The sequence below is a fragment of the Eumetopias jubatus genome, unplaced genomic scaffold, assembly GCF_037043125.1.
Source record: "Eumetopias jubatus isolate StellerSeaLion01/CBP00866 unplaced genomic scaffold, mEumJub1_p1.0 scaffold_12, whole genome shotgun sequence".
Classification (NCBI taxonomy): Eukaryota; Metazoa; Chordata; class Mammalia; order Carnivora; family Otariidae; genus Eumetopias; species Eumetopias jubatus.
Window position 1 is genome coordinate 88,670,679 of NW_028274818.1, and position 27,720 is coordinate 88,698,398.

Sequence of the window (27,720 nt, forward strand, 5' to 3'; positions counted from 1 at the left end):
CCTCTAACAAACTGACCAAAATACACTCAGGAGATAGTGTATTGCTCTATTCGCTCACCGTCTGATTATATTCTCTCTCTCTCACACACCCCCCCTCCCCCCCCGGTTTCAGATCTCTTCTGATTTGTTTAGTGTATATTTCTTTGGGATTGTTGTTGCCATTTTAGTATTTTGCTCTCTCATTCATCTATTACTCTGGACAGAATGACAAGATGGAAAAACTCACCTCAAAAGAGAGAACGAGAGGCAATACTGACTGTCAGGGACCTAATCAGTACGGACATTAATAAGATGTTGGAACTAGAGTTCAGAATAATGATTTATAAAGCTATTAGCTGGGTTTGAAAAAAAATCACAGAAGACACTAAAGAATCCCTTTCTGGAGAAATAAAAGAACTAAAATCTAACCAAGTTGATTGTTGCTTTAAATCCTCCATCAAGCATGTTACTTATATCTGTTTCACTTAGATATCTGACTGTGATCTCTTATCTTGTTCTTTCATTTGGGATGAATTCCTCCATCTTGGCCTTTTGTCTAAGTCATTGCCTTTTTCTTTGTGTTAGAAAAGCCAGTTATGTTTCCTGCTCCAGAGAGTAAATGGTTTTATGAAGAAGAAGTCATGTAGTGTCCAGAACCTGGTACTTCAATGTCTCTGGTGTGTGCTCTGTGTGTTCTGTTATTGTATTTTGCTGGCTCTATCCTTCAGGCCAGTTGTCTGCAGAAGCTCTCCTTGTCTGCAGTGGGTAGTATTTTGTCCTTGGCCAGAATGTGGATATTTTTAACTAGGTGTGCTTTAGTCTGCTTATTAAATGCGACCTGATATTACTTCCACTAGAACTGAAGCCCAGCAGAATTCTTTGGTTGGGAGATGTAGTGTGGTCAGGGGTTTTTGCTAGTCTTCTGGGCAAAGGGCCCACTGCCTTGGGACTGAGACATGCTTGACTGAGAAGGGCAGTCCCACCACAGCACAGGGGTGTGGGACTTATTGTAAGCAAGTTAGGCACCCTGTGTAGGTGCTGCACTGCTTCCTGAAGGTGGTTGTGTATTTTTGATGAGGGGCAGGGGGGTGAAATAATACCAGCCAGCTCGTTTGTCTCCCAGAGAGGTGTCTCTGTGAATGCTGCCTTTCAGGGAAGCACTCTGAGAAGAACAAATAATCTGCTCCCTGTGTGTCCCAGGTGTTTTTCAGATCACGGTTTCCATGCTGTCTGCCTCTGGATTGTTTGCCCGTCTTCTTTCCAGGAGCAGCATAGTACCTCCACAGCTCTATCTTAGCCAAACCTGCTGACCTTTAAAACTCCAGGCTTTAGGCCCTAATGGTTGTAGGAACTCAAAAAATCATACCCTCTCATTTTCCCAGCAGTGGCTTTGGGGAAATGCTCCCCTTGTGCATTCCCTTATCCTCTACTCTCTCACCCTTCTCTGTGACCACAACTCCCTCCCCTCCACTGCATTAGTGGTCTGTTTCTGCCCTAAACCACTTCTCTCCCTTTAGTTGTGGAGTTTGTTCTGTCAGTCTTCAGGTTGATTTCTGGAGTATTTAGAATTATTTGATAGTTATCTAGTTGTGTTCTTGGGAGGAGATGAGCCTAGCATCCTCCTACCCTGCCACCATCTTCTCTTAGGGCTGGTTTTTCTAAGGTCTCTCTCCTTGGCTTGCAAATGTCCACCTTTTGGCTGTGTCCTTGCATGGTCTTTACCATGTGTATGCATACTCCTTGTATCTTTTTGTACGTTCAAATATCCTCTTCTTAAAAGGCATACCAGTCAGAATGGATTCGGGCCTACCCTAACTACCTCATTTTAACTTAACCACCTCTTTCAAGGCCCTATTTCCAAGTACAGTTATATTTTGAGTTACATAATAAGAAAATAGGAGTTTTCCAGGGGATACAGAAGGAAAATGAGCCCTCAACAAACTGTATCTAACACTTATGAGTAGTAAGCAGCAGGTAATGAAGAAGATGATGAAATCCCACAGTAGAGCAGAAAGCCAGTACACAGGGACAAAAACTCCACTCAGAAATTGGATGTGCTTTGCTTTAGTGACTCGTTCAGTCACCGTCAGGAGACAAAAGCCACTGATTAAAAAAGCCATGCCAAAATGTATATATAAGGCCACCTGGAATCCATCCGATAATCTACAGAAGAAGGAACAAAAGTAGATATATCAGGAAATCAATACAGCAGAAAACATAAATTTCTATCAATAGCTATTTTTAATCATGTAAATATAATCATATAGGATAGGAGAGATGCATTTAAAATATAAAATTTTAGGGGTACCTAGGTGGTTCAGTTGGTTAAACATCTGCTCAGGTCATGATCCTGGGGTCCTGGGATCTAGCCCTGAGGCAGGGAGTCTGCTTCTCCCTCTCCCCTGACCCTTCCCCTTGCTTCTGTTCTTGCTCTCTCTCTCTCTCAAATAAATCTTTAAAAAATGTCAAATTTTATAAAAAGTCAGGAAACGACAGATGTGGGCGAGGATGGGAACCCTCCTACACTGTTGGTGGGAATGTAAGCTGATGCAGCCACTCTGGAAAACAGTATGGAGGTTCCTCAAAAAGTTGAAAACAGAGGTACCTTATGATCCAGCAATTGCACTACTTGACATTTATCTCAAAGATACAAATGTAGTGATCCAAAGGGGCACATGCACCCCAATGTTTATAGCAGCAGTGTCCACAATAGCCAAACTATGGAAAGCTAGATATCCATCAACAGATGAATGGATAAAGAAGATGTGGTATATATATACAATGGAATATTATGTAGCCATCAAAAAAAGAAATCTTGCCATTTGCAACAATGTGGATGGAACTAGAGGGTATTATGCTAAGCGAAATAATTCAGCCAGAGAAAGACAAGTATCATATGATCTCACTGATATGAGGAGTTTGAGAAACAAGACAGAGGATCATAGGGGAAGGGAGGGAAAAATGGAACAAGAAGAAACCAGAGAGGGAGAAAAATCATAAGAGACTCTTAAATTCAAGAAACAAACTGAGGGTTGCTGGAGGGGAGGGGGGCGGGAGGGATGGGGTGAGGATGGGATGGACATTGGGGATGGTAGGTACTATGGTGAGTGCTGTGAATTGTGTAAGACTGAATCACAGACCAGTACCCCTGAAACAAATAATACATATGTTAATTAAAAATAAAAAAATCAAATTTTAATTAAAAGAATAACATATGTTCCACTTTGTTTTTTATACTTAGAGTGTGGCTGAGGTTTATTGAAGACTGTTATGGAAGCATTAGAGCCAGCAATTGTCCTGAGAAGAATGTTGTCTAATATTGCCAGGGTCAGAGATGGTGAATGATAGGCTTGATCATTGAAAAGACCAGTAAGAATTATTCTATTTGTCTTCACCTCAATAGAAAAGGCAACAATGCATAAGTGAATACAATCTTCATTTTCCATTAAGTATTTCAGTAGGTCACCTAGGATGAGGAAATAGCTTTGATCAGTTTATCCACAAAAGAAATCATCTACAACATATATTGGGAAAAGGAACAAATAATTTTACTTGGTTCTCATCCCTTTCAAGTTTCTTATAATGATTATTTCAAACATTTGTCATTCTCTTTAAGCACTCTATTCTATCATTCAATTCCAAGCTCTCTCACTTCAGAGTCTGTGACATAGATTTGTACTTCACTGAGAAAACACAGGCAACATAGTATAGATTTTCTTATCTTTCTTTTGTTTTTAAAGATTTTAATTATTTATTTGAGAGAGAGAGAAAGAGATAGCAAGAGAAAGCATGAATGGGGAGGAGAGGGAGAAGCAGTCTCCTTGCCCAGGACCCTGGTATCATGACCTCAGCCAAAGGCAGATGCTTAACCGACTGAGCCACCGAGCTACCCCTAATCTATCTTAAAGAGATCCATAAATATTTCCACTTACATATTTTATTGCTTAAAGCAGAAAAAAACCTTCCTCTGTGAAAATAAAAAAAAAACTGGATTAAATAAATAAGAAATCACCTCTTTGAAGGTATTAGATACCTAAAAAAGCAACAACATTTGTGGGATAAGCCCCTAGAAGGATGGAAATGCACTGAATTGAACCAAACATTCCATACCCCTTTTCCCTTTAAGGCATTTTAGATTTATAAGTTATGGAATGCATTGGTAAATCCTCAAGCTTTCAGTGGGGCTCCTGAAGGGCTATACCCTAAGAGTAACAGGAAAGTATAGATCAGTTCTTATAAAAATTTCAACCCAGTCTTAAATCACTTAAATCCCTGATTGGATTTAGATCTTCTCTTAATCTCACTGACTTTCAGAAATTAAATTAAGCCTCCTCTGGAGAAGATAATCTCAAGTAGAGTCTATGTAATTTTCATACACAATATCTGGCATTCAATTAAAAAATTACTAGGTATACCAAAAAACAGAACCAAAAAAAGCACAGATAATAGAAATACATCCACATATAAACTAGACATTAGAGACAGAATATTTATGAGAGAACTGAAGTCCATAGGAAATATCAAATATTGATTTTAGAGTCAAAAAAAATCAACTACAATTAATAAATAGCAGGTTGGACACAAATGAAGAGTAGACAGGAAACTGGAAGACAGGTTGATTAGAAAATACTCATCTAAAAGCACAGTGAGAAAGAGAATGGGAAACAAAAATAAAACATAAATTACCAATATTAGAAATGACATAGGGGAAATCACTACAGATCCTGTAGACATCAAAAGGGTAATAAAGGAATACTGTGAACAACTCTACACATATAATTTGACATTTTAGATGAAATAGAACCCTTCCTCAAAACACACAAACTACAACAGTTCTTCCAATATGATATAGGTAATTTGAATAATTATAATTTTTAAGGAAATTTAACTCATAAATTAAAAATTCCTCCCAAAAGAAATCTCTAGGTCTAGATGTTTTCACTTGATCTTAGCCAAAAGGCCAAGAAGCGATTGGGTCTAGATGTTTTCACTGGAAAATTCTACAAAATATTTAAGGAAGAGTCAACACTAATTATACACAATATCTTTCAGAAAATACAGGAGGAGGGAACATTTCTGAATTCATTTTATCAACTTAGTATTACCCTGATAGAAAAATCATAAAAGACAGTACCAAGAAAAAGGAAAATTACAGACCAATATCTTTCACAAATATAATGTAACACCCCTTAACAAAATACTAGCAAATAAAATTCATCAATATATAAAAAGAATTACAACTATGGTCAAATGGGGTCTATTCCAGGGATTCAAGGCTGGTTCAATATTTAAAACTCAACCAGTGTTATTCAGCATATTTTAGGCTGAAGTAGAAAAACCATTAATAATCATATCAAATTATGCAGAAAAAATTTTGACAAAACTCAGTAATCATTCATGAGAAAACTCTGAAAAAAGGTTATAGAGCTAAACTTCCTCACCTTTATATAGAACATCTAAAAAATCTCTACAGCTAAGATTATATTTTTGATGAAAGACTGCATACTTTCCTCCTAAAACTGGGAACAAGAATGCCCATTCTCACCACCCTGATTTAGCACTGTGCTAGAGGTTCTACCCAGTGCAGTAAAGCATAAATAGGGAATAACAGGCATACAGATAATAAAAGAAGAAATGAAACTGCTTTTATTTGCAGGTGACATGACTGTCTATGTAGAAAATCCAAAGGAATTCACAAAACTTTTTTTAAACTAATACACGAGTTCAAGGTTGCAAGTTACAAAATAAACATACAAAAATCAATTATTTTCTATGCACTAGAATAACCATATGGACACCAAAATTAAGACTACAATACCATTTACATTTACTCAAAAAAGAAATACTTAGGTGTAAATTTAACAAAACATGTACAGGACATGTGTGATGAAAAGTACTCAACACTGATGAAAGAAACAAAAAAGTTCTTAATAAGTGGAATTCTAAATAAATCAGTTGTGTTCATGGATCAGAATATATAACACAGTAAAGATGTCACTTCTCCCCAGATTGATATACAGATTTAATAAGACCTTATCAAAATTCCAACAAAAAGTTTTTGTATTTATAGACAAGCTTATTCTAAAATTTAAATGGAAAGCAAAGGAACTAAGCAACTTTAGAAAACAAGAAAAGAGTGGGAGGAATTGGTCTACCAGATTTCAAGCATGATATTGGTGATGGAACAGACACACAGATTAATGGAGTATAAAAAGGAATCCCAAAACTGACTCACACACACCCAACTGATTTTTGATAAAGGAGCAAAAAACTTTTAATGGATATCATAATTTAACAAATGCTGCTGGGGCAATTGGACAGCCACAAGCACAAAATTTAACCTTGACCCACAACTCACATTTATTATTAAGATTAATGCCATATGGATCATGAATTTAGATGTTAAGTATAAAGCTAAAACTTTTAGAAAACTATAAACATTTAAGATAAAATGTTCAGGATCTAGGGTTAGGTAATGAGTTTTAGACTTGACACCAAATACACAATCCATAAAAAAATGGATATATTGGACTTTATCCAGATAAAAAACTTTTATCCTACAAATCCCATTAAGACAATGAAAAGATAATAAACATTATGAGAGAAACTATATAAAGAACTCTCAAGACTCAAGAGTAAAAAAAAAAAAAACACCATCCACTTAGAAAATGACTGAAACACATGAATACACATTTCAGTGAAGATAATACACAGATGTCAATAAGCACAAAAAAGGATGTCAAAGGCAAATGAAAACAACAATGAAATATCACTACATACCTATCAGAATGAAAAATAAACATAAAAATAGTGACAACACAAATGCTGGGGAAGATGCTGAGGAACTAGATCACTCATTTGTTGTTGGTGGGAATGTAAAAGGGTACAGTCACTCTGTTTTATAGTTTCTTCAAAAAATCAAACATGCAACTACCATACGAGTCAACAATTAAAATTACAATCCCAGGCATTTATCCCATAGAACTGAAGATATAGATTCACACAAAAACCTGTACATGAAATTTCATAACAGCTTTATTCATAAAGACAAAACCTGGGAGAGGGAGGAAATGAGGTGTCCTTTGATGGTGAATGGTTAAACAAACTGTGGTACAACCCCATGATGGAATGGCTCATAGCATATGATGGAATGAATGATAGAACACCAGAGAATTATGTTGAGTGAAATGCCAATCCCAGAAGTGTACATATTATATGATTATTCCATTTTTTTGTCATTCCAAAATGATTAAACTATACAAATGGAGAACAGATTAGTGATTGCCGGAGTAGAGAGGGAATGAAGAGAGCAACAGTAGTGATCCTTGTGGTTAAGCAAATGTTCTGTATTAATGTCAAAATCCTGGTGGGGATATTGTAGTATAGTTTTGCAAGATGTTACCATTGGTACACAAGATCTCTCAGTATTATTTTTCACAACAGTAAACTGACAATTATCTCACAAAATAAAAAGCTAAAGTATCAAATTCAGTGTTAATGGTTCTTCTCTCCTCCACTTCTAAAGAGAAAACAAAATCTACTTTAGTGCTCTTCAGATATCTTTCAAATCTATCTTTCTTTCCTTCTTTCACAGCCTTAATCTCTCTTGCCTCGATTATCACAATTACATCCCAGCTGACTTCATTGACATTGGATCTGTCCCCTTTTGAATCATTTCCTCACATTTAATTCAATTTGATAAGACTATTTCAATTTTACACTGATTGTGTGCCAGGAATTGGGTTAGGTTCTAGAGATATAAAAGAAGTTGTGGCCTCTCCATAATTAGTTTGAGAGAAGCATGAAAAATGTTCTACTGTAATTCAGTGAGATAAATTCCAAAAAAGAGGCATTCATCTAAATTGTGGATGGAGAGGAAATGTAAACTTTTGTTTGGGAGAGCAGGTGACATTTTTCAGTTATTATAAGCTCATATCCTTTCTAAAGCACATACCCACTTATTTTATGGCTCTGCTTAAAAAGTTAGCAGTGATTTCCCCAGTGTTAATGCATGTATTATTTGAGAAGAAAGCTACAGATGAGAAATTATCTAGAAATCTATTTCCTCATTAATAAACATTCTTTTTTAAAGATTTATTTGAGAGAGAGAGTGTGTGTGTGCACGAGTGAGAGGGGCAGAGGGAGAGGGAAAGAGTTCAAGCAGACTCCACACTGAGTATGGAACCCCACACAACCGTGAGATCACAATCTGAGCCAAAACCAAGTGTGGATGCTCAACCCACTGTGCCACACCGGTGCCCCCCAAAACATTTTCTTGTAGTTTAGGGAAAAGAGAGAGCAAGTTACAAAGGATTTCTTGCTCTATCTTTATACTAAAAAATTCAGTTAGAAAAGGCATGCAGGTTGGAAGAGAAACCATATAGAATTAGTAGAATTCACTTATACAAGGTTCTGTGGCTAAGAGAATGAGAGCACAACTTAGAAAAGTACATGTAAGTTTCTTAAAACAAAGTGGGACTGGTTAAGCCTAAATATTATCTCTCTATGCCTAGATAATTTCTAGCTAATGAATAAAACAATAACAATTGAAACTGGATATCAGTGGGGCTACTGTATTATTCTATTGTATTTAGTCTCATTATCAATATAACAAGTATATTCAGTTAATCATTTTACTTTTTTAACATAAGCAGTATACTGTAATTTTTAAAAAGATAATTATTTTATCCTTCACCTCATGTGTGACCTTGGTTAACAAATGCTTACTTACTACTTATAGCGGAGGAATAATAGGCACAATTATTTGTAGTCAGCCAATCTATTACTTGTAGGTTGTAGAATCCGTATTATAAGGAACAATCATCTCCGAAATGTATTTTCACAACAGAACCTCAATGAGAGAAATAAAAGAACCACACAGGTTTGCCAATACTGCAGGCTGTTTGCTAACTCAGAAGAACACTGTTCATCAGGTGGCAGTTAAAAAAAAATATAGTATCTGGGAGGAACTGATGACTTGAAAGAGAATAAACTTTATGATCAGAGAAGTAATGTCATGTAGTGAGTGGTTTGCAGACATCAGGTAGGACAGGTTAAATTCACGTCTCTGTATTTTTACTACATGTCTGATTTGGTGCAAATTACTGGACTTCCTTAAATGTCAGTGCTCCTCATTTAACTGATATCAGTAATAAAAATATCTACTAAATCGGGATGATTGCTCATTTTAAATGATACACAGGTAAGATACTTAGCTGTGTTCTTGCCAAAAATAAGTGCTCAGCAAATGCAAATTTTTATTATTACTATCTTAAAAATAAATGTATTCAGAGGAGCTAGCACATTAAGTCTTTAGTTATACTGTAGCCAAATATATAGTTGACCTTCTTTGCAAATCACACAACCAGATCTTCATCTAAGAGCAGTCTTTTTTACCTAGAGTCTTACCTTGCACTTCCTTAAGTGTGTGTTTGTGAGACTCTAGCATACTCCTAAGATGTTTTAGGAAAATCAGGGTCAAATTAGAATTCCCAGAAATAGATAAAGGCACAATTGTTCGATCATATTGATCCAAATCCATTTGTCTGGCCTTTTCATCTTTAGTATGTAAAAACTTATTAGCCTCTGAGAGAAAAGTAAAGGAAACTAGAAGTGCCAGTATCTGTAGCAAAATCAGTTTCCAATTCCGCCAACTGAACATCGCCCTCTTTATGAACAAGGCACAGAACTGCTGATGATAGAGGGAATACTAAAGAAGGAAAAAAGAAACATAATATTACAATATTCATGGACCCAAACAGATCATTCCTGATGAAATTCATTAAGATGAATGAACACTCTGGAATTTTAGGGTAGAAGACACATAAAATTTATCTAAATAAATACTGAGAATAGAATCGAAGCACAGTATGATATTACATAAGAGAATAATCAGTCTTTTCTTCATAAGGCAGGAGTCAACAAATTATGATCTGTGTTGTAAATCAAGTTTTCCTGGAACACAGCTACATCCGTTCATTTCTGTGTTGTCTATGGTTGTGTTTGTGCTACAAGGACAGGATGGGACGACTGCAAGAGAGACCATGTGGCCAACCCCGCCTTACATATCGATTATTCCCTTGTGTAAGTTTGCTGACCTCTATTGTAAGGTGTTAAATACAGTGTTTAAGGTCTGAATTTTCATATAACACACTTGAAATCTCAACAGGATGATTTTCCCCAGAGTCTTTTAACAGTCAAGAAAACCAGGCTTCTTTATAGGAGGAAGAGATAATTAGAAGGAGAAGGAAAGAAATGCTGGGCAACTCACAAGGACTTCCCATACTGAGAACTGCACCGATTAGGGAAACATCCCTTATGCATTATCAATTCCCATTGCAAAAACTTACAATATTGGGCATGTTTGATTACTAAAAATCATGCTCTTTCCAGTGTACTCCAGCTTCAGTGAACTACCAAATTTCTGGGTTAGCAATTTGAAAAAAAAAAAAAAAGAATTCTAAGACATAAAAAAGAACTGAGGAATAGCAATGGTGTGAGTGAGAGCTGTGATTTTTACCTAGACCTTTTTGCTTCTGCATTAGGAAATTAATTAGATTGTGGTACAGACTGCTCCCTGTCTGGTAGGATGCAGTGGTTAAGAACTCCACACTACCTTCGTTCAAATAGGAAACAAAAATGTACCTCTTGTACCCTAATCAAATAAATATACATCAGGTTTCTTAGCAAAGGTGCTTACCCCAGTATTAAACATAATAGCAGGGCTTTCGTTCATGGTAGAACAATTGCTTGACATATTCCTATTCTGGTTCTTAACTGATACTTCATTCATCACAGCGGGAGGTGGAGTTTGGATAGCTTGGATATCTGTTTGTGAATCTTCCAGATTACTGACTCTACATAAAAAAAAAAAAAGTAACAAAGCATTCAACTCTACCGCATATCTTGTTTGGAGAATGTGAGTTAACAACATTCAACTCAGAAGGCTCCTGGGTGGGGCGCCTGGGTGGCTCAGTCTGTAAGCATCTGCTTTGGCTCAGGTCATGATCCCAGAGTCCTGGGATCGAGTCCCCCATCGGGCTCCCCGCTCTGCGGGAAGCCAGCCTCTCCCTCTCCCCCTGCTTATGTTCCCTCTCTCGCTGTGTTTCTCTCTTTCAAATAAACAAATAAAATCTTTAAAAAATTTTAAATTAAAAAAAAAAAAAGAAGTCTCCTGGGTTTGCTTACTGACTTGGCAGGGGCATTATATGGAAGCAACAGGGTAAACTCTGGTAGAAGAGTAGTTCCCAAACCCCAGTCACAGGACTGCTGGCAGACCATAGTAAGGCTAGGAAAATTAGGGCAAGGTATTGAGTGTTGCATTAAATTGAACCCATTCAAGTTAAAAATTAACATCTAATTCATACTTTGGATGAATCAAAATATCTGCTTTTTTTAAAAATGATAGTGGTGTGAGGGGAGGGGGTGGGGGGATGGGTTAGCCCGGTGATGGGCATTAAGGAGGGCAGTATTGAATGGAGCACTGGGTGTTATATGCAAACAATGAATCATGGAACACTACATCAAAAACTAATCGATGTGATGTATGCTGATTAACGTAACATAATAAAAAAAGTGATAGTGGTGTTTTTTGGGGGTTATTACCGTAAAAAAAAATCATGTCTGTTCTCTCCTCTCCTCATCTCTTTACTTTCTAATGTGTGACTCTGAGTTTGGTGAGTTTACAAAAGGGACCAAGATGTGGTTCTTCCTCCCCGATGGTTTTTGTTTTTATTTTCCTTATGCATCCTCGCTCACCTAAAAAAGACTTCTTCCATGGTAGTAATAGAGGCACCGAAGCTAGCAATCCCTAACTCGTATCGTCTCTTTTCCAGAGCAGTAAATAGAGCTTCAAAGCTAGGATATGAATTAGGAAAAAAATAAGAAGGGGAAGGAAAAGGGGGAAGGGAAGGGAGGAATAAAAGTTAGTACCAAATCAGAAGATTTTCATATTTATATATTTTTATTCTGAACTGATTTCCCTTCAGCAGTGGGGAAAATGTAGCTCATTCTTCACTTCAGTACTTATAATAGAAACTAGTAAACTGCTCTAGCACATTGTTTCCCACTCTACTTAATTCTTGAAAACACATAATTTTGGTCTTCTAATAAACTACCATGAGACTCTATAAATGCTAGTAACTCTAGCTAGTTCACATGAATTAACTTATCACACACATATAAATGCTATGGTTCTTATTATTCAGTAAGTTTTTTAAAAAAATTATTCAAATTAACAGGAGAAAAAAGCCACTCACATAGATAATGGAGTAGGTGCAATAGAAATAGGAGACATGGACAGAACAAAGTGATTCAATAGTCAAGAAAAGCCATGGAATTTGAGCCAGATGCAATGTAGAGACATCAAGACTTTCAAAGAATAGTTTTCCTGCAAAGATTTTATAGTACTTCACATTTATAAGATGATCTTTTCCAAAAACCTCTAGGTCTCAAAACCATCAAATGTATTTTCAATGAGGAGCATTATATGCATACTCTCAGTGTTGGAGGAACTCAAAATTCCCTCTTTTGGAAGATCTATCAAAATTTCCTCCATATTCAAACTTAAATTATTTTCCATTTAATTCTATTTAGTTTTGCACATTGGTTCTAAATTTACACCATTAATTATATAGAACAGGTCTAATCTACCCACATGACAGCCCTTCACATGTTTTAAGTCCATTTCCTCTGGTGCTTCTTCATTCCCAATGCTTGGCTTTTCAACCAGGATTCACATTTTCTTCTTTTTCTTTGATTTTAGGTAAGAAATTAATGTGTGCATCATATAAAATTTAGAAAGGAATGTACAAAAATATAAATATCACAATATCATGCCCCATGGATATCCACTGTTAATACACTAATATTTTGGCATATTATTTATTTTTGTTTCCTTTGGCTTTATACCATATATGACAAAATTAAACTGTATGAGGCTTTAAAATGTACAAATAGAGCACTAAGTAGAGATAAATATTCCTTAACAGCTTAATGAATACATTCTGGTATGATATTATGAAAGAATAAGATCTAAGTAAAGTGTAGATTTCTCCTTGGTTATCTTAAAAATGGGAAGTCTTAAAAGTCCTACCATAAACAGTTGACCAAAAATGCAGGTAAGTAAACAAAACAGGATTCAGAACATTATTATGATAGGATTTCATTTCTGTTAAATCATAAAACTAATTATTATTGTATCCATATCAATGTATGTATGTGATGTACAACATATTATACTCATGTCAGTATAGGCATTTAATGATCCTGAGAAATATACACAAAATTTCCCAGTGATTATTCCCATAGGAAGTGATTATGGGAGACTTTCACTTTCTAATTCATATACTCCAGAACTAAATAAGTTTCTTGATTTGGTCATAATGCAATCACATGTTGATTAGCACACCCTAGGCTCCTTAGTGATATTCAGTAAAGAAAAAAGATAGTAATAGATAAATAAATTAAAAAATTCTATGAGCCAATCATTATGCAAAAAACATATTTTTCTAATATGTTTTTTATATATAATATAAAAATATATATTTAACAAATATAAATATTGTATACATTATATATATTATACTTGAGAGGAACACAAAAAATATTAAAAAGAAAAAATTTGACCACCTTGAGTATAGCTGTTTTTCCCATTATGTTTTATTTGTTTTATATATATAATACATATATATTTAATATATAGATGTTATAAAGACAATATATTGTCTACTTAAGATGAGAATACAGAAAAATATAAAAACAAAAAAAATGTGACCACCTAAAGTATACCACTGTTAACATTTGATGTACTTACTTCTATCCATTACAAAGTTTTTTCCATTACATATATTTTTAAATATTTATTTTTTTTTACTGAGGCATAACAAAGTATACTACTTGTAAATGAATTTTCACATAAGTACATATAGTACATACATGGATAACCATCCAGATAAGATAGAGAACATTTCCAGAATCCCACAGGGAGATTCTAACAGGTCCTTTCTTAGTCCCTGACTTCTTTCCCAGTGTCCATACACGCACATGCGCGCGTGCATACACACACCACGCACACGCACACACACACACACACACACACACACACACACACACCCCTACCTATGCATCTTATGGTAATTTTTATTATTTTTAAAAAAGATTTTAAGTAATCTCTATACCTAATGTGGGGCTCAAACTCACAACCCCGAGATCAAGAGTCCCATGCTCTACTGACTGAGCCAGCCAGACACCCCTGTTATAGAGGTAATTTTAATTTTAGAATTACATAAAGATTTTTTCTTTTCTTGAACTTCATATAAATGGAATCCTACAGCTTGTACTTTTTTTATCCAATGTTTCAATGTTTGTGAGATTCATTCATGCCATATATACCATTAGTTTATTCTTTTTTATTGCTATATTCTTCCATTTTCCTGTTGATGGACATTTTGGTGGCTTTGGTTTGGAGCTATTACGAATAGTGTCTACAAATATAAACACTCTCTTACATCTGTTCTGATGGACATTTGTCTTTAAGGTATATACTAGGAATAATTGCAGGGTCATAGGATAAGCACATATTTAGCTTAGTAAAAATGGCCACTCATTTTCCAAAGCAGTTTTACCATTTTATACTTCTGTTAGCAAAGAGATCCATTTATCATATTCATATGCTATAGTCTGTCTTTTTAATTTTAGCCATTCTTGTGGGTGTGTAGTGGTAATGTACTGGTTGGTCTCTTTATTTTTTGCAGGTTTCCTCATAGTTCTGGGAAGAATTCTTTTTTTTCTATTCATCAGATTCCTTTACTTATTCATATTTTTTAATGTTTTACTAAACTTTATTTTGTGAGGTAGGGCTGATAGGTTTGCAGCAAGACCTTCCTAAAGCAAGGTGACTGATTTTTTTTTAGTTAAGTTTTAAAATCTGGAAGAAGAAAAACAAGAGAATCTTAAAAATTCTGTAGGTTTTTTTTTTTTTTACAAAACATTGGTACTCAAAGAAATACATCTCTTTGAATTTTGAGCTAAGTGAGAGTTTGGGGAAAAGAATACTTCCATAGGCCCATTCTCTGGTGTTGACATGACATGCAGAAACATTGAGTGAACTCCATCTCTGAAGATCACAAAGTACCTTGCCTCTTAATTCTGGGAAGAATTCTTGACATGGTGTTCTCTTTCAGTAGTTCTCTTTTCTGCCATAAGTATTGGTCAGATCTTTATTAATCAATCAGGATTTCACATCATTTTATCTCATTTTCTCTCCTCCAAACTGTTCTAGATTCACAGTGTCCTCTTTAATTTGATTGAGACTATAAAGCAGAGAATTTCTGAAGTTTCCCATTTTTGGAAATTATTTTCAAAGTAGGCATTTCTTATGATTTCTTAAATTGGTGCTTTTATTTCAAAATTCAGTATCCTTTCTACAGCCCATTCTTTTTCCCTTTCATTCTTATGAAATGATTGATATTTATCCAGGACTGAGTTATAATCATATAAAACATGTGGAGGAAATTCTGTCCAAGACTAAGATGAGTTTTTGCATGATTTAGTTGTTTCTTAGTTATCATTCTAGGTTTTGGTGTGTGTGTATGTGTTTTGCTTTGAATCAACCATGGGATCATTGGTGTCAATTTTTGAAGTTTAAAATTAGAATGAGATTGGCACATCTCCAGTTTTCTAACACTGTGGGTGTTGATGGGAGAACATAAGCCTTTGTAGATAAACTGGCTTGCGTTTTAATCCAACTGTATCACCATTACTATTTGATTTAATCTCTCTTGATTTACTATTGATTTAATCTTACTATTTGGTATAATCTTTCTCAACTTAAGAGTCATTTTGTAAAAAGAGTCACTTGGAAAGAGGTAAAATTAAGTACACTTTATTTTCTTTCCTTATTTGTTGCAAAGTTATTTCACTTGAACTAACATTTATTCCTCTGCAATCACTTCATAGTGATGTGAGTGTCTCATAGGCACTTCATTACAGCTTGGAGACTTGAACTTATTTATAGCTCTGAGAAATACACTGAAAATTTTTACCTTTTTGTTTGTTCTTGTATTTTAAACTAAAAGATCATTCTCTTTGATTGAAAGATGGAATCAAAACAGGATTTGAAAAATTTCCTTTCCTTGATGCCAGCACCGAAGCTTCTTTTCCTTGACATTCTTGGTGACAATATTTTAGTCTTTTCTTTTTCTCATTTCCAGATCCCAACCTCAAAATCTCATGCCTTTAAGACAAGTCAAGGCCAGACTAGAGGAAGGTTATCAGGATACTTCCAGAGAGGCCTTGCATAACAATTATCTGGATCTATCATGTACACATTTAATTTCCCTTCTTTTTCTTCCTGGCTAATCTGCTGGACCTTATCTCAAATATTAGCTCTCCTTCTCTACAAAATAGGTTCTTGTAACCCTCATACATCTTTCCAACTTTGCTGCTTAGGAGCTAAACCTGCTCAAGACACCCCAAATTAATATTAAATGAACTACTTTTTAAACTTCCTTAGAACAACAGATTGGGGTGATAAAATTCCTGATGATATTCTGTATCAGCTCTATTATTTATCCTTGTTTATTGAATTTTAGCTGTCATTCTATTTTTTCATCTTTTGGATCTGTTGTCAGAATTTCATTTTTGAAACTTCCAAACAATCTTGAGGTTATGTTACAGAAATTTGCTTTTCTATATATCTTATATATATTCTATATAATGTTGGCCTGTGTCTAAATCTACCAAGATCCTTTCTTCTTTCCTGCCATGAAGTTCCCCAGGATGTGGTAAATTTCCCATAAAATATCTGACTTTTTTTTCCCTTCAACCAACATTTTCTTGATTATCAGATTTAGGTTTACAGTATTAGTTTGTTTTAATTTCCCCCATCTTTTTCCCCCTCTCCCCGACCCCCCGTCTTTCTAAAAGGTAATTGTTGGCAACAAACCTCAGAGACCCATCAGGATACCTGCCTTCAGGTAAATGAAATATTTGTTGCATGTCTATACTTGAATTACTCTCTTTACCGTGTTATCTTGCTTAAACTTTGTACCAGGAATAACACATTTCCTCCTTTTAATTTGTAGGAGTTTCACAAAATGATATTTGTTTCTTTCTTCTATTGTCACCCACTGGTTTCCCTTTATATTTACAGCCTCTTATTTATGAATTTTAAGCATATAAATATTTCCTGATATGTAGCACTATTCTGGTAACTCTTTTATGTCTCTGCATATCACTTCCATTCACTCCACTCGCCATGCAACATTCTAAACTAAAGCTTCATTCCAACAAGTCTCAGCATTGTTTTACAGCAAGTTACATTACTGTTTTAAAATTTCAAGAGTACTTTCCTTGTGAGATACATTCAATGAATCAGAATACAGGTATATGTAATTAAAATAATTCTTTTCTGCCTCATTATTTATTCAGATTTGTAAATAAATCCATATGAGAACAATATCTTGCAAAAAGTCAGTGTTCAATTCCTAGTAGCTATGAAAATCTTAGCTGGAATGAAGATCACTAAGAATTCAACCATCATTTCATTTTTTTCATATTATATTCTGAAAAAAAAATAGATCCATAGCTATTTCTTTTTCTTAAAATTGTTTTTTCCATTTCTTAGTTTAAAATATCTCCCTATTGGGGTACCTGGGTGGCTCAGTCAGTTAAGTATCCAACTCTTAATCTCAGCTCAGGTCTTGATCTCAGGGTTGTGAGTTCAAACCCTGTGTTGGGCTCCATGCTGTGGAGCCTACTTAAAAAAAAAAAAAACCCAACTTTTTTTTTAAATAAAACCTCTCCCTGTTAGAAAAAAAACATTCTTCCCTCATTTCATGACTTTCAAGTTTATTCTGTAGTCTGTGCATCATTATATGGCCCAGTAATCTACAATTAGTTGTTCACCTCTTGGATCTTCTTCTTTTTTCTGTTCTCTAAGCCCAAGGGATTAGTAAGAATATATGGTAAACATCTTCTGCTTCCAAATATGAAAACATTATAAAATATGAAGATACTATAACTATGAAGATATGATAAAAGATGTCATCTGCTTCAGAATACTTTCATTTCTTGTTTTAGACATTATTTGAGAATGTCATTTGTGTCCATATGAATGAGGATAGGCAGATAGTGTGATAAGTTTAAGCAAGTGCTTTACCTTTATGTCTCCTTCAGAGAGACTCTGCAGCTTCACGTCAATCACAACTATCACAATGGGCCAAAGCACCCATCTGGTTCCCCACTTTTCTGAATGAGTCAACCACCATGGATCTGAGGATACATATCTAGAATTTTATTTCTAATTCTCCATGATATTTAATTCTCTCATTCCAGCTTATGGCTAGAATCTTGGTTCCATTCTGTTGCCTGATCACACTATTCCATGCTGCTACTTCTCAAGAACTTTCAGATTTACTAAATAAACAATGTTGTCATGATGCAGTTCCTTTTCCTCCTTTTTCTCCTTTTGACACATCCCTCTTTTTCCTAGAAAAGGGGGCATTAAAGTCCTTCATATTCTTCTGGAATATGACAACTGGCTTGACTTTAGGAAATGGTACAGCAACTACTTACTTATATATTAGAAGAAGATAAAAATATCATACTCTGAAAGTCACTGATGACTACACTTAGTTTCCATTTCCCTTTATTAGGATGATTATCTCAGGTAGAGTTATTATTCTTCATGACTGCCTTTGAGGAAAAACTTGGCTAGTGAGTGCAGTCAAACTGCCTATTTACTCTGAGTTCCTGTCACCTTGGCTTCAAGAGACACCACTAACGTCATTTTCATCTCATTATATTTCCATTTACTCCACTCACCAATTCTGACTCTACCAAAACATACCACCAGTTATAACCAATTAAAACCAGGAAGCTATAGCCAAGTGTGGCATCCTTCTTTTCAGTGCAAGTGACAGCAATGACTGGAATTTTGGCTTGTTAAATAAACTCTATTTGCTAAGCCTGAAGAAACCAGGAAAAGCAATAATTACATCTGGTTATCTAAACATCAATCATTTTACATTCTCTGGACTCATACCTGTGTGTGTACTCTTTGGGTAGAATAAAAGATACTTCATTATTAACATTCTTCTCCAAAGTGGCTGTTGGTATATGATACTGAAGCAATTTGCAGATTTCTTCAACATTACAGTGAGCTTCCTTCACCATGACAATGTGGTATCCCACACCTGAGAAAATCCATTTAGAAGAACAAATAAAACAAGTTTGTATTTCCAATATTCTTGGGAGACCATAGTTGGCTTTCCATAGTTTGGGTGAACTAGAAGATAAGGCATGTTAATCATATGACTATAAGTCTAAGAAGTCTACTAAATACTTCTTTTGTAATTTTATTCATTTTCTTAGGGACTGATAGAACAGAGATGGAAATAAAAGCTCTCTTATATGGCCTCTTGTTCTATTGACACTGAAATCTGAGAAGACAAAGTTAATGTTCATTAAACAGATATATATTTGGTCCTTATTATAGGTAAGGCAGTAAATTAATCAGATAAAAGTCCTTTCCTTCAGAGATCTGAGAAATCTTTCCAAAGTGCTCTCCACCTCCATCAGCTGCACTATACTAGTCTTGCAAAGCTGGAGGAAAGGGTAGGGAGGAGAAAAAAATGCCTCTAGGGCACTATAGAACTTTGTGGAAAACATTGCAGTGGTACTCTGATAGCTCTGGGCAGGACAAAAGAGCTGAGAGAAACACTTCTGGGGTACATCAGTCCTTCACTGCAATGGCCCTTTGAAGGTTAGAGAGAAGGCAGCAGGGTAGACAGAAAACCTTTAAGGTGAAGAAAATAGTGCAGAAATGGAAATCAAAGAGCATTTGTCAGATACAAAAAGCTGGGAACTGGACTAAAGCTTAAAGAGATCTCCATGGTCTCATTCATGTACAGATTCCAACCTCCGCTAAGACTAAAATTCTGATTCTATTACTAAAACATTTGAAGACAGTGATGGGGAGAATCTAAACAAAGGCGTAATACATCCCAGTATTTGCTCAAATATAGTTTATAGACTTAGTCTTCCATAACAGTGGCCTAAGAGACCAGGGTATACCATTTTCTGGGGATAATATCAACTACTTTAGACTCCACTATTATTTTATTCATAAATTTAATCATAAAAAATAACATAAAGAATAACAAAACATGCAAGGAAACTAGAAAATATAATGCTAAGTGTGATGGAAACAATTGAGAAGCAGACACAGAAATGTTTTCCAAACAAAGGAAAAGTATATCTCCAGAATATGACTCTATTAAATGGAGATCTACATACTTTACCTGACAGAATTTAAAATAACATCATAAAGATGCTCACCAAGGTCAGGATACCAACACATTAACAAAGTTAGAATTTCAACAAAGAAACAAAGTTTAAGAAGTACCAAAAAGAAGTTGCAGAGCTGAAGAATACAATAACTAAAATGAAAAATTCATTAGAGGGGTTCAAAAGTGGACTACATAAAGTGGACAAAAGGATAAGGTGACCTCAGAGTCAAGTCACTGGAAATTATTCACTCAGAAGAACAAAAAGAAAAAAATGAAAAAGAGTAAATAAAGCCCAAGAGACTTATGGTATCACTAAGTAGAGCAATATATACAACATGGGAGTCCCATAAGGGAGAGAGAGAGATGGAGAGAGAGAGAAGGGGAAGGAGGAAGAGGAGGAGGAGGAGGAACTAGAAAGTTTATTCAAAGAAATAATGGCTGAAAACTTCCCAACCAAGGAAAGGAAATGGACATTCAGAGTCACAAATACAAAGGATCTAAACAAGATGAATCCAAAGATATCTACAATAAGGCACATTAGAATCAAATAGTAAAAAGTCAAAGACAAAGAGAAGATTTTGAAAGCAGCCGAGAAAAGCAAGTTGTTACATACATGGGAATACTCACCAGACAACTAGCTGATTTTTCAGCAGAAACCTTGAAGGCTAGAGGAAATAATGAGATATATTCAAAGTGCTGAAGGAAAAAGTTACCAACCAAGAATACTCTACCTGGCAAAACTATCCTTGAAAAATGAAGGAGAAAAACATTCCATCCCATAGCAATGGAATACACATTCTTCTCTAGTGCCCATGGAACATTCTCCAGAATTGATCACACCCTAGGTCACAAATTAGGTCTCAACCGGTACCAAAAGATTGGGATCATTCCCTGCATATTTTCAGACCACAATGCTTTGAAACTAGAACTCAATCACAAGAGGAAAGTCGGAAAGAACTCAAATACGTGGAGGCTAAAGAGCATCCTACTAAAGAATGAATGGGTCAACCAGGAAATTAAAGAAGAATTAAAAAAATTCATGGAAACCAATGAAAATGAAAACACAACTGCCCCAAATCTTTGGGATACAGCAAAGGCAGTCCTGAGAGGAAAGGATATAGCAATACAAGCCTTTCTCAAGAAACAAGAAAGGTCTCAAATACACAACCTAACCCTACACCTAAAGGAGCTGGAGAAAGAACAGCAAAGAAAGCCTAAACCCAGCAGGAGAAGAGAAATCATAAAGATCAGAGCAGAAATCAATGAAATAGAAACCAAAAGAAGAGTAGAACAGATCAACGAAACTAGGAGCTGGTTCTTTGAAAGAATTCACAAGATTGATAAACCCCTGGCCAGACTGATCAAAAAGAAAAGAGAAATGACCCAAATCAACAAAATCATGAATGAAAGAGGAGAGATCACAACCAACACCAAAGAAATACAAACAAGTATAAGAACATATTATGAGCAACTCTATGCCAGCAAATTAGATAACCTGGAAGAAATGGGTGCATTCCTAGAGATGTATCAACTACCAAAATTGAACCAGGAAGAAATAGAAAACCTGAACAGACCTATAACCACGAAGGAAATTGAAGCAGTCATCAAAAATCTCCCAAGAAACAAAAGCCCAGGGCCAGATGGCTTCCTAGGGGAATTCTATCAGACATTTAAAGAAGAATTAATACCTATTCTCCTGAAACTGTTCCAAAAAATAGAAATGGAAGGAAAACTTCTATTTCCAAATTCATTTTATGAGGCCACCATTACCTTGATCCCAAAACCAGACAAAGACCCCATCCAAAAGGAGAATTACAGACCAATATCCTTGATGAACATGGATGCAAAAATTCTCACCAAAATACTAGCCAATAGGATCCAACAGTACATTAAAAGGATTATTCACCACGACCAAGTGGGATTTATCCCTGGGCTGCAAGGCTGGTTCAACATCCGCAAATAAATCAACGTGATACAATACATTAACAAAAGAAAGAACAAGAATCATAGGATCCTCTCAATAGATGCAGAAAAAGCATTTGACAAAGTACAGCATCCTTTCTTGATCAAAACTCTTCAGAGTATAGGGATAGAGGGTACATACCTCAATATCATAAAAGCCATCTACGAAAAACCTACAGCGAAAATCATTCTCAATGGGGAAAAGCTGAGAGCTTTTCCCCTAAGGTCAGGAACGCGGCAGGGATGTCCACTCTCACCACTGCTATTCAACATAGTATTAGAAGTCCTAGCCACAGCAATCAGACAACAAAAAGAAATCAAAGGCATCCAAATCGGCAAAGAGGAAGTCAAACTCTCACTCTTTGCAGATGATATGATACTGTATGTGGAAAACCCAAAAGACTCCACCCCAAAACTGCTAGAACTCATACAGGAATTCAGTCAAGTAGCAGGATATAAAATCAATGCACAGAAATCAGTGGCATTCCTATACACCAACAACAAGACAGAAGAGAGACAAATCAAGGAGTCGATCCCATTCACAATTGCACCCAAAACCATAAGATACCTAGGAATAAATCTAACCAAAGAGGCAAAGGATCTGTACTCAGAAAACTATGAAATACTCAGGAAAGAAATTGAAGAAGACACAAAGAAATGGAAAAACGTTCCATGCTCATGGATTGGAAGAACCAACATTGTGAAGATGTCAATGCTACCTAGAGCAATCTACACATTCAATGCAATCCCCATCAAAATACCATCCACTTTTTTCAAAGAAATGGAACAAATAATCCTAAAATTTGTATGGAACCAGAAGAGACCCCGAATAGCCAGAGGAATACTGAAAAAGAAAAGCAAAGCTGGCGGCATCACAATTCCGGACTTCCAGCTCTATTACAAAGCTGTCATCATCAAGACAGTATGGTACTGGCACAAAAACAGAGACATCGATCAATGGAACAGAATCGAGAGCCCAGAAATGGACCCTCAACTCTATGGTCAACTTATCTTTGACAAAGCAGGAAAGAATGTCCAGTGGAAAAAAGACAGTCTCTTCAACAAATGGTGTTGGGAAAATTGGACAGCCACATGCAGAAGAATGAAACTGGACCATTTCCTTACACCACACACAAAAATAGACTCCAAATGGTTGAAAGACCTAAACGTGAGACAGGAGTCCATCCAAATCCTAAAGGAGAACACAGGTAGCAACGTCTTCGACCTCAGCCGCAGCAACTTCTTCCTAGAAACATCACCAAAGGCACAGGAAGCCAGGGCAAAAATGAACTATTGGGATTTCATCAAGATAAAAAGCTTTTGCACAGCCAAAGAAACAGTCCACAAAACCAAAAGACAACCGACAGAATGGGAGAAAATATTTGCAAATGACATATCAGATAAAGGGCTAGTATCCAAAATTTATAAAGAACTTATCAAACTCAACACCCAAAGAACAAATAATCCAATCAAGAAATGGGCAGAAGACATGAACAGACATTTTTCCAAAGAAGACATCCAAGTGGCCAACAGACACAGGAAAAAGTGCTCAACATTGCTCGGCATCAGGGAAATCGAAATCAAAACCTCAATGAGATACCTACCACCTCACACCCGTCAGAATGGTAAAATTAACAAGTCAGGGAATGACAGATGTTGGCGGGGATGTGGAGAAAGGGAACCCTCCTACACTGTTGGTGGGAATGCAAGCTGGTGCAACCCCTCTGGAAAACAGTATGGAGGTTCCTCAAACAGTTGAAATTAGAGCTACCATTCGATCCAGCAATTGCACTTCTGGGTATTTACCCCAAAGATACAAATGTAGGGACCCGAAGGGGTACGTGCACCCCAATGTTTATAGCAGCAATGTCCACAATAGCCAAACTGGAAAGAGCCAAGATGTCCATCGACAGATGAATGGATAAAGAAGAGGTGGTATATGTACACAATGGAATATTATGCAGCCATCAAAAGGAATGAGATCTTGCCATTTGCAACGACTTGGATGGAACTGGAGGGTGTTATGCTGAGTGAAATAAGTCAATCAGAGAAAGACATGTATCATATGACCTCACTGATATGAGGAATTCTTAATCTCAGGAACAAACTGAGTGTTACTGGAGTGGTTGGGGGTGGGAGGGATGGGGTGGCTGGGTGATAGACATTGGGGAGGGTATGTGCTACGGTGAGCGCTGTGAATTGTGCAAGACTGTTGAATCACAGATCTGTACTTCTGAAATAAATAACGCAACATATTTTAAGAAAAAAGAAAAAGAAGAAGATAGCAGGAGAGGAAGAATGAAGGGGAGTAAGTCAGAGGGGGAGACGAACCATGAGAGATGATGGACTCTGAAAAACAAACTGAGGGTTCTAGAGGGGAGGAGGGTGGGGGGATGGGTTAGCCTACTGATGGGTATTGAGGAGGGCACATTCTGCATGGAGCACTGGGTGTTATGAACAAACAATGAATCATGGAACACTACATCAAAAACAAATGATGTAATATATGGTAATTAACATAATAAAAAAATTTAAAAAAAATGAAGGAGAAAGACTTTCGTAGATAAACAAAAGCTGAGAAAATTCATTACTACTAGATCTGCATTCTAAGAAATGCCAAAGGGAGTTCTTCAAATTGGAAAGTATGGTTAAAAAGATAAAAGGATGCTAACTGGTAATATAAAATCATATGAAAGTATAAATCTCACAGAAATTGGTAAATACACAAATACAGAATAATGTATATTGTAATGATGGTGGGTAAGCTTTTAATCCTACTATAAAAGTTAAAAGAATTAAAAAAATATATACAATATCTAAAATATATACAAATATAAAAGTATTAAAAAATAACTAAAATGTGTTATATTATTACTAAAACATGCAACTAAAAATAAAGATAAATAAACAATACAAATATACATAAATGTGGCACAATAACTAAAGTGTTGTGGGGTAAAGAGAACAGTGTTTTGTATACAATGGAGTTTATCAGCTTATAATATAGTTATATTTTATGTGAGTCCCATGACAACCACAAAGAAAATGTCTAGAAATTACACAAAAGAAAGAAATCAAAGCATATCAATACAAAAATCAGTAAAAAGGAAATGAAGATAGCAAGACAGGAAAAGAGGGACACAAGAAGTATAAGACAAACAGAACACGAGTAACAAAGTAGTACTTCCCTATCAAAATCTATATTAAATATAAACAAACTCTTCAATCAAAAGACAGAACTGAATAGATGAAAAAAAAGTAAGATCCACTCTTATAAGAAAACACTGGGTAAAAGCTTCTTGATATGATGTTTTTTGGATATGAAACCAATACACAGCAAAGAAAATAAAAAATAGACAAGTGTGGTAATTAACATAACAATAAAAAATTAAAAAAAATAGACAAGTGTGACCACAACAAACTAAAAAGATTCTGGGGGCGCCTGGGTGGCTTAGTTAGTTAAGCATCCAACTCTTGGTTTCGGCTTAGGTCAGGAGCTCATGGTCGTGGGACTGAGCCCTGAGTCAGGCTCTGTGCTCAGTGGAGAGTCTGTTTGAAGATTCTCTCCCTCTGCACCTCCCTCCATTCACTAGCTCTCTCTCTCACTCTTTAAAATAAATCAATAAATCTTTTTGGATCACTACATCAAAAACTAATGATGTATTGTATGGTGACCAACATAACATAATAAAATAAAATAAAACTAAAAAAAAGAAATTAAAAAATAAAAATATTCTGTATGGCAAAGGAAACAATCAACAAAATGGAAAGGCAACCTACAGAATAAAAGAAAATGCTTGCGAACCAAAAATTCCTAGGAGAAAACACAGGAAGTAATCTCTTTGACATTGACTATAGAAACATTTTTCTAGATAGGTCTCCTGGCAAGGGAAACAAAAGCAAAATTAAACTATTGAGACTACATCAATACTAGCTTTTGCGCAGTGAAGGAAATGTCAACAAAACAAAAAGCACCATGAGTGGGAGAAGATATTTGCAAATGATATCCAATAAAGGGTTAATATCCACAATATACAAATAAATTATACAACTTAACACCAAAAAACAAATAATCAATTTAAAAATGGGCAGAAGACTTGAAAAGACATTTCTCCAAAGACATATAGATGGCTAATTGACACATGAAAAGATGCTCAACATTACTCATTATCAGGGAAATAGAAATCAAAACCACAAGGAGATATCACCTCACACCTGTCAGAACGGCTAAAACCACATCTTCTTTATCCATTCAACTGTTGAAGGGCACCTCGGCTCCTTCCACAGTTTGGCTATTTTGGACATTGCTGCTATGAACACTGGGGTGCATGTGCCCCTTCTTTTCACTACATCTGTATCTTTGAGGTAAATACCTGGTAGTGTAATTGCTGGGTCATGGGGTAGCTCTATTTTTAACTTCTTGAGGAATCTACATACTGTTTTCCAGAGTGATGGTATCAGCTTACATTCCCACCCACAGTGTAAGAGGGTTTCCCTTTCTCCACATCCTTGCCAACATTCGTTTTTTCCTGTCTTGTTAATTTTTGTCATTCTAACTGGTGTAAGGTGGTATCTCATTGTGGTTTTGATTTGAATTTCCCTGATGGCTAGTGATGTTGAACACTTTTTCACGTGTCTGTTAGCCATTTGTATGTCTTCTCTGGAGAAGTGTCTGTTTGTGTCTTCTGCCCATGTATTGACTGGGTTGTTTGTTTTTCATGTTGAGTTTGAGAAGTTCTTTATAGATCTTGGATACCAGCCCTTTATCTGTAATGTCATTTACAAATATCTTCTCTCATTTCGTAGGTTGCCTCTTAATTTTGTTGACTAGTTCCTCTGCAGTACGTATATACAATGGAATATTATTCAGCCATCAGAAAGGATGAATATCCACCATTTGCTTCAACATGGATGGAACTGGAGGGGATTATGCTAAGTGAAAGAAGTCAAGCAGAAAAAGACAATTATCATATGGTTTCACTCATATATGGAACATAAGCAATAGCACAGAGGACCATAGGTGAAGGGAGGGAAATCAGAGAGGGAGATGAACCATGAGAGACCATGGAACCTGGGAAAAAAAACTGAGGGTTTCAAAGGAGAGGAGGTGTGGGGGGAGTAACAGGGTGATGCGTATTAATGAGGGCACGTTTTGTGATGAGCACTGGGTTATATGTAACTAATGAATCATTGAACACTAACATCAAAAACTAATGATGTACTATACAGTGGCTAACTGAACATAACAATAATAAAAAAAAAAAGAATGGCTAAAACCAGTAATACAAGAAACAACAGGTGATGGTGAGGATATGGAGAAAAAAGAACCCTCTTGCACTGTTGGTAGAAATGGAAACTGATGCTACCACTGTGGAAAGCAGTGTGGAGGTTCCTCAAAAAATTAAAAATAGAACTACAGTAATTCTGCTACTGGGCATTTACTCAAAGAACACAACCATGCCAATTCAAAAAGATATGCACCCCTATG

The 27,720-nt window shown here is 35.8% G+C and overlaps 1 protein-coding gene across 1 annotated transcript in view; it reads right to left on the reverse strand.

Moving 5' to 3' along the window:
* LOC114198794 (phospholipid-transporting ATPase ABCA3-like) overlaps window positions 1-27,720 on the reverse strand; it is a 137,876-nt gene that overhangs the window by 52,615 nt on the left and 57,541 nt on the right. The window contains exons 16-21 of the mRNA XM_088017068.1: window positions 19,025-19,175; window positions 11,737-11,835; window positions 10,679-10,835; window positions 9,388-9,688; window positions 3,196-3,445; window positions 1,932-2,142 (exon numbers count right to left, since the gene is read on the reverse strand). Of these exons, the coding sequence (XP_087873194.1) occupies window positions 1,932-2,142; window positions 3,196-3,445; window positions 9,388-9,688; window positions 10,679-10,835; window positions 11,737-11,835; window positions 19,025-19,175 (1,169 nt within the window). The remainder of the gene's footprint in view (window positions 1-1,931; window positions 2,143-3,195; window positions 3,446-9,387; window positions 9,689-10,678; window positions 10,836-11,736; window positions 11,836-19,024; window positions 19,176-27,720) is intronic.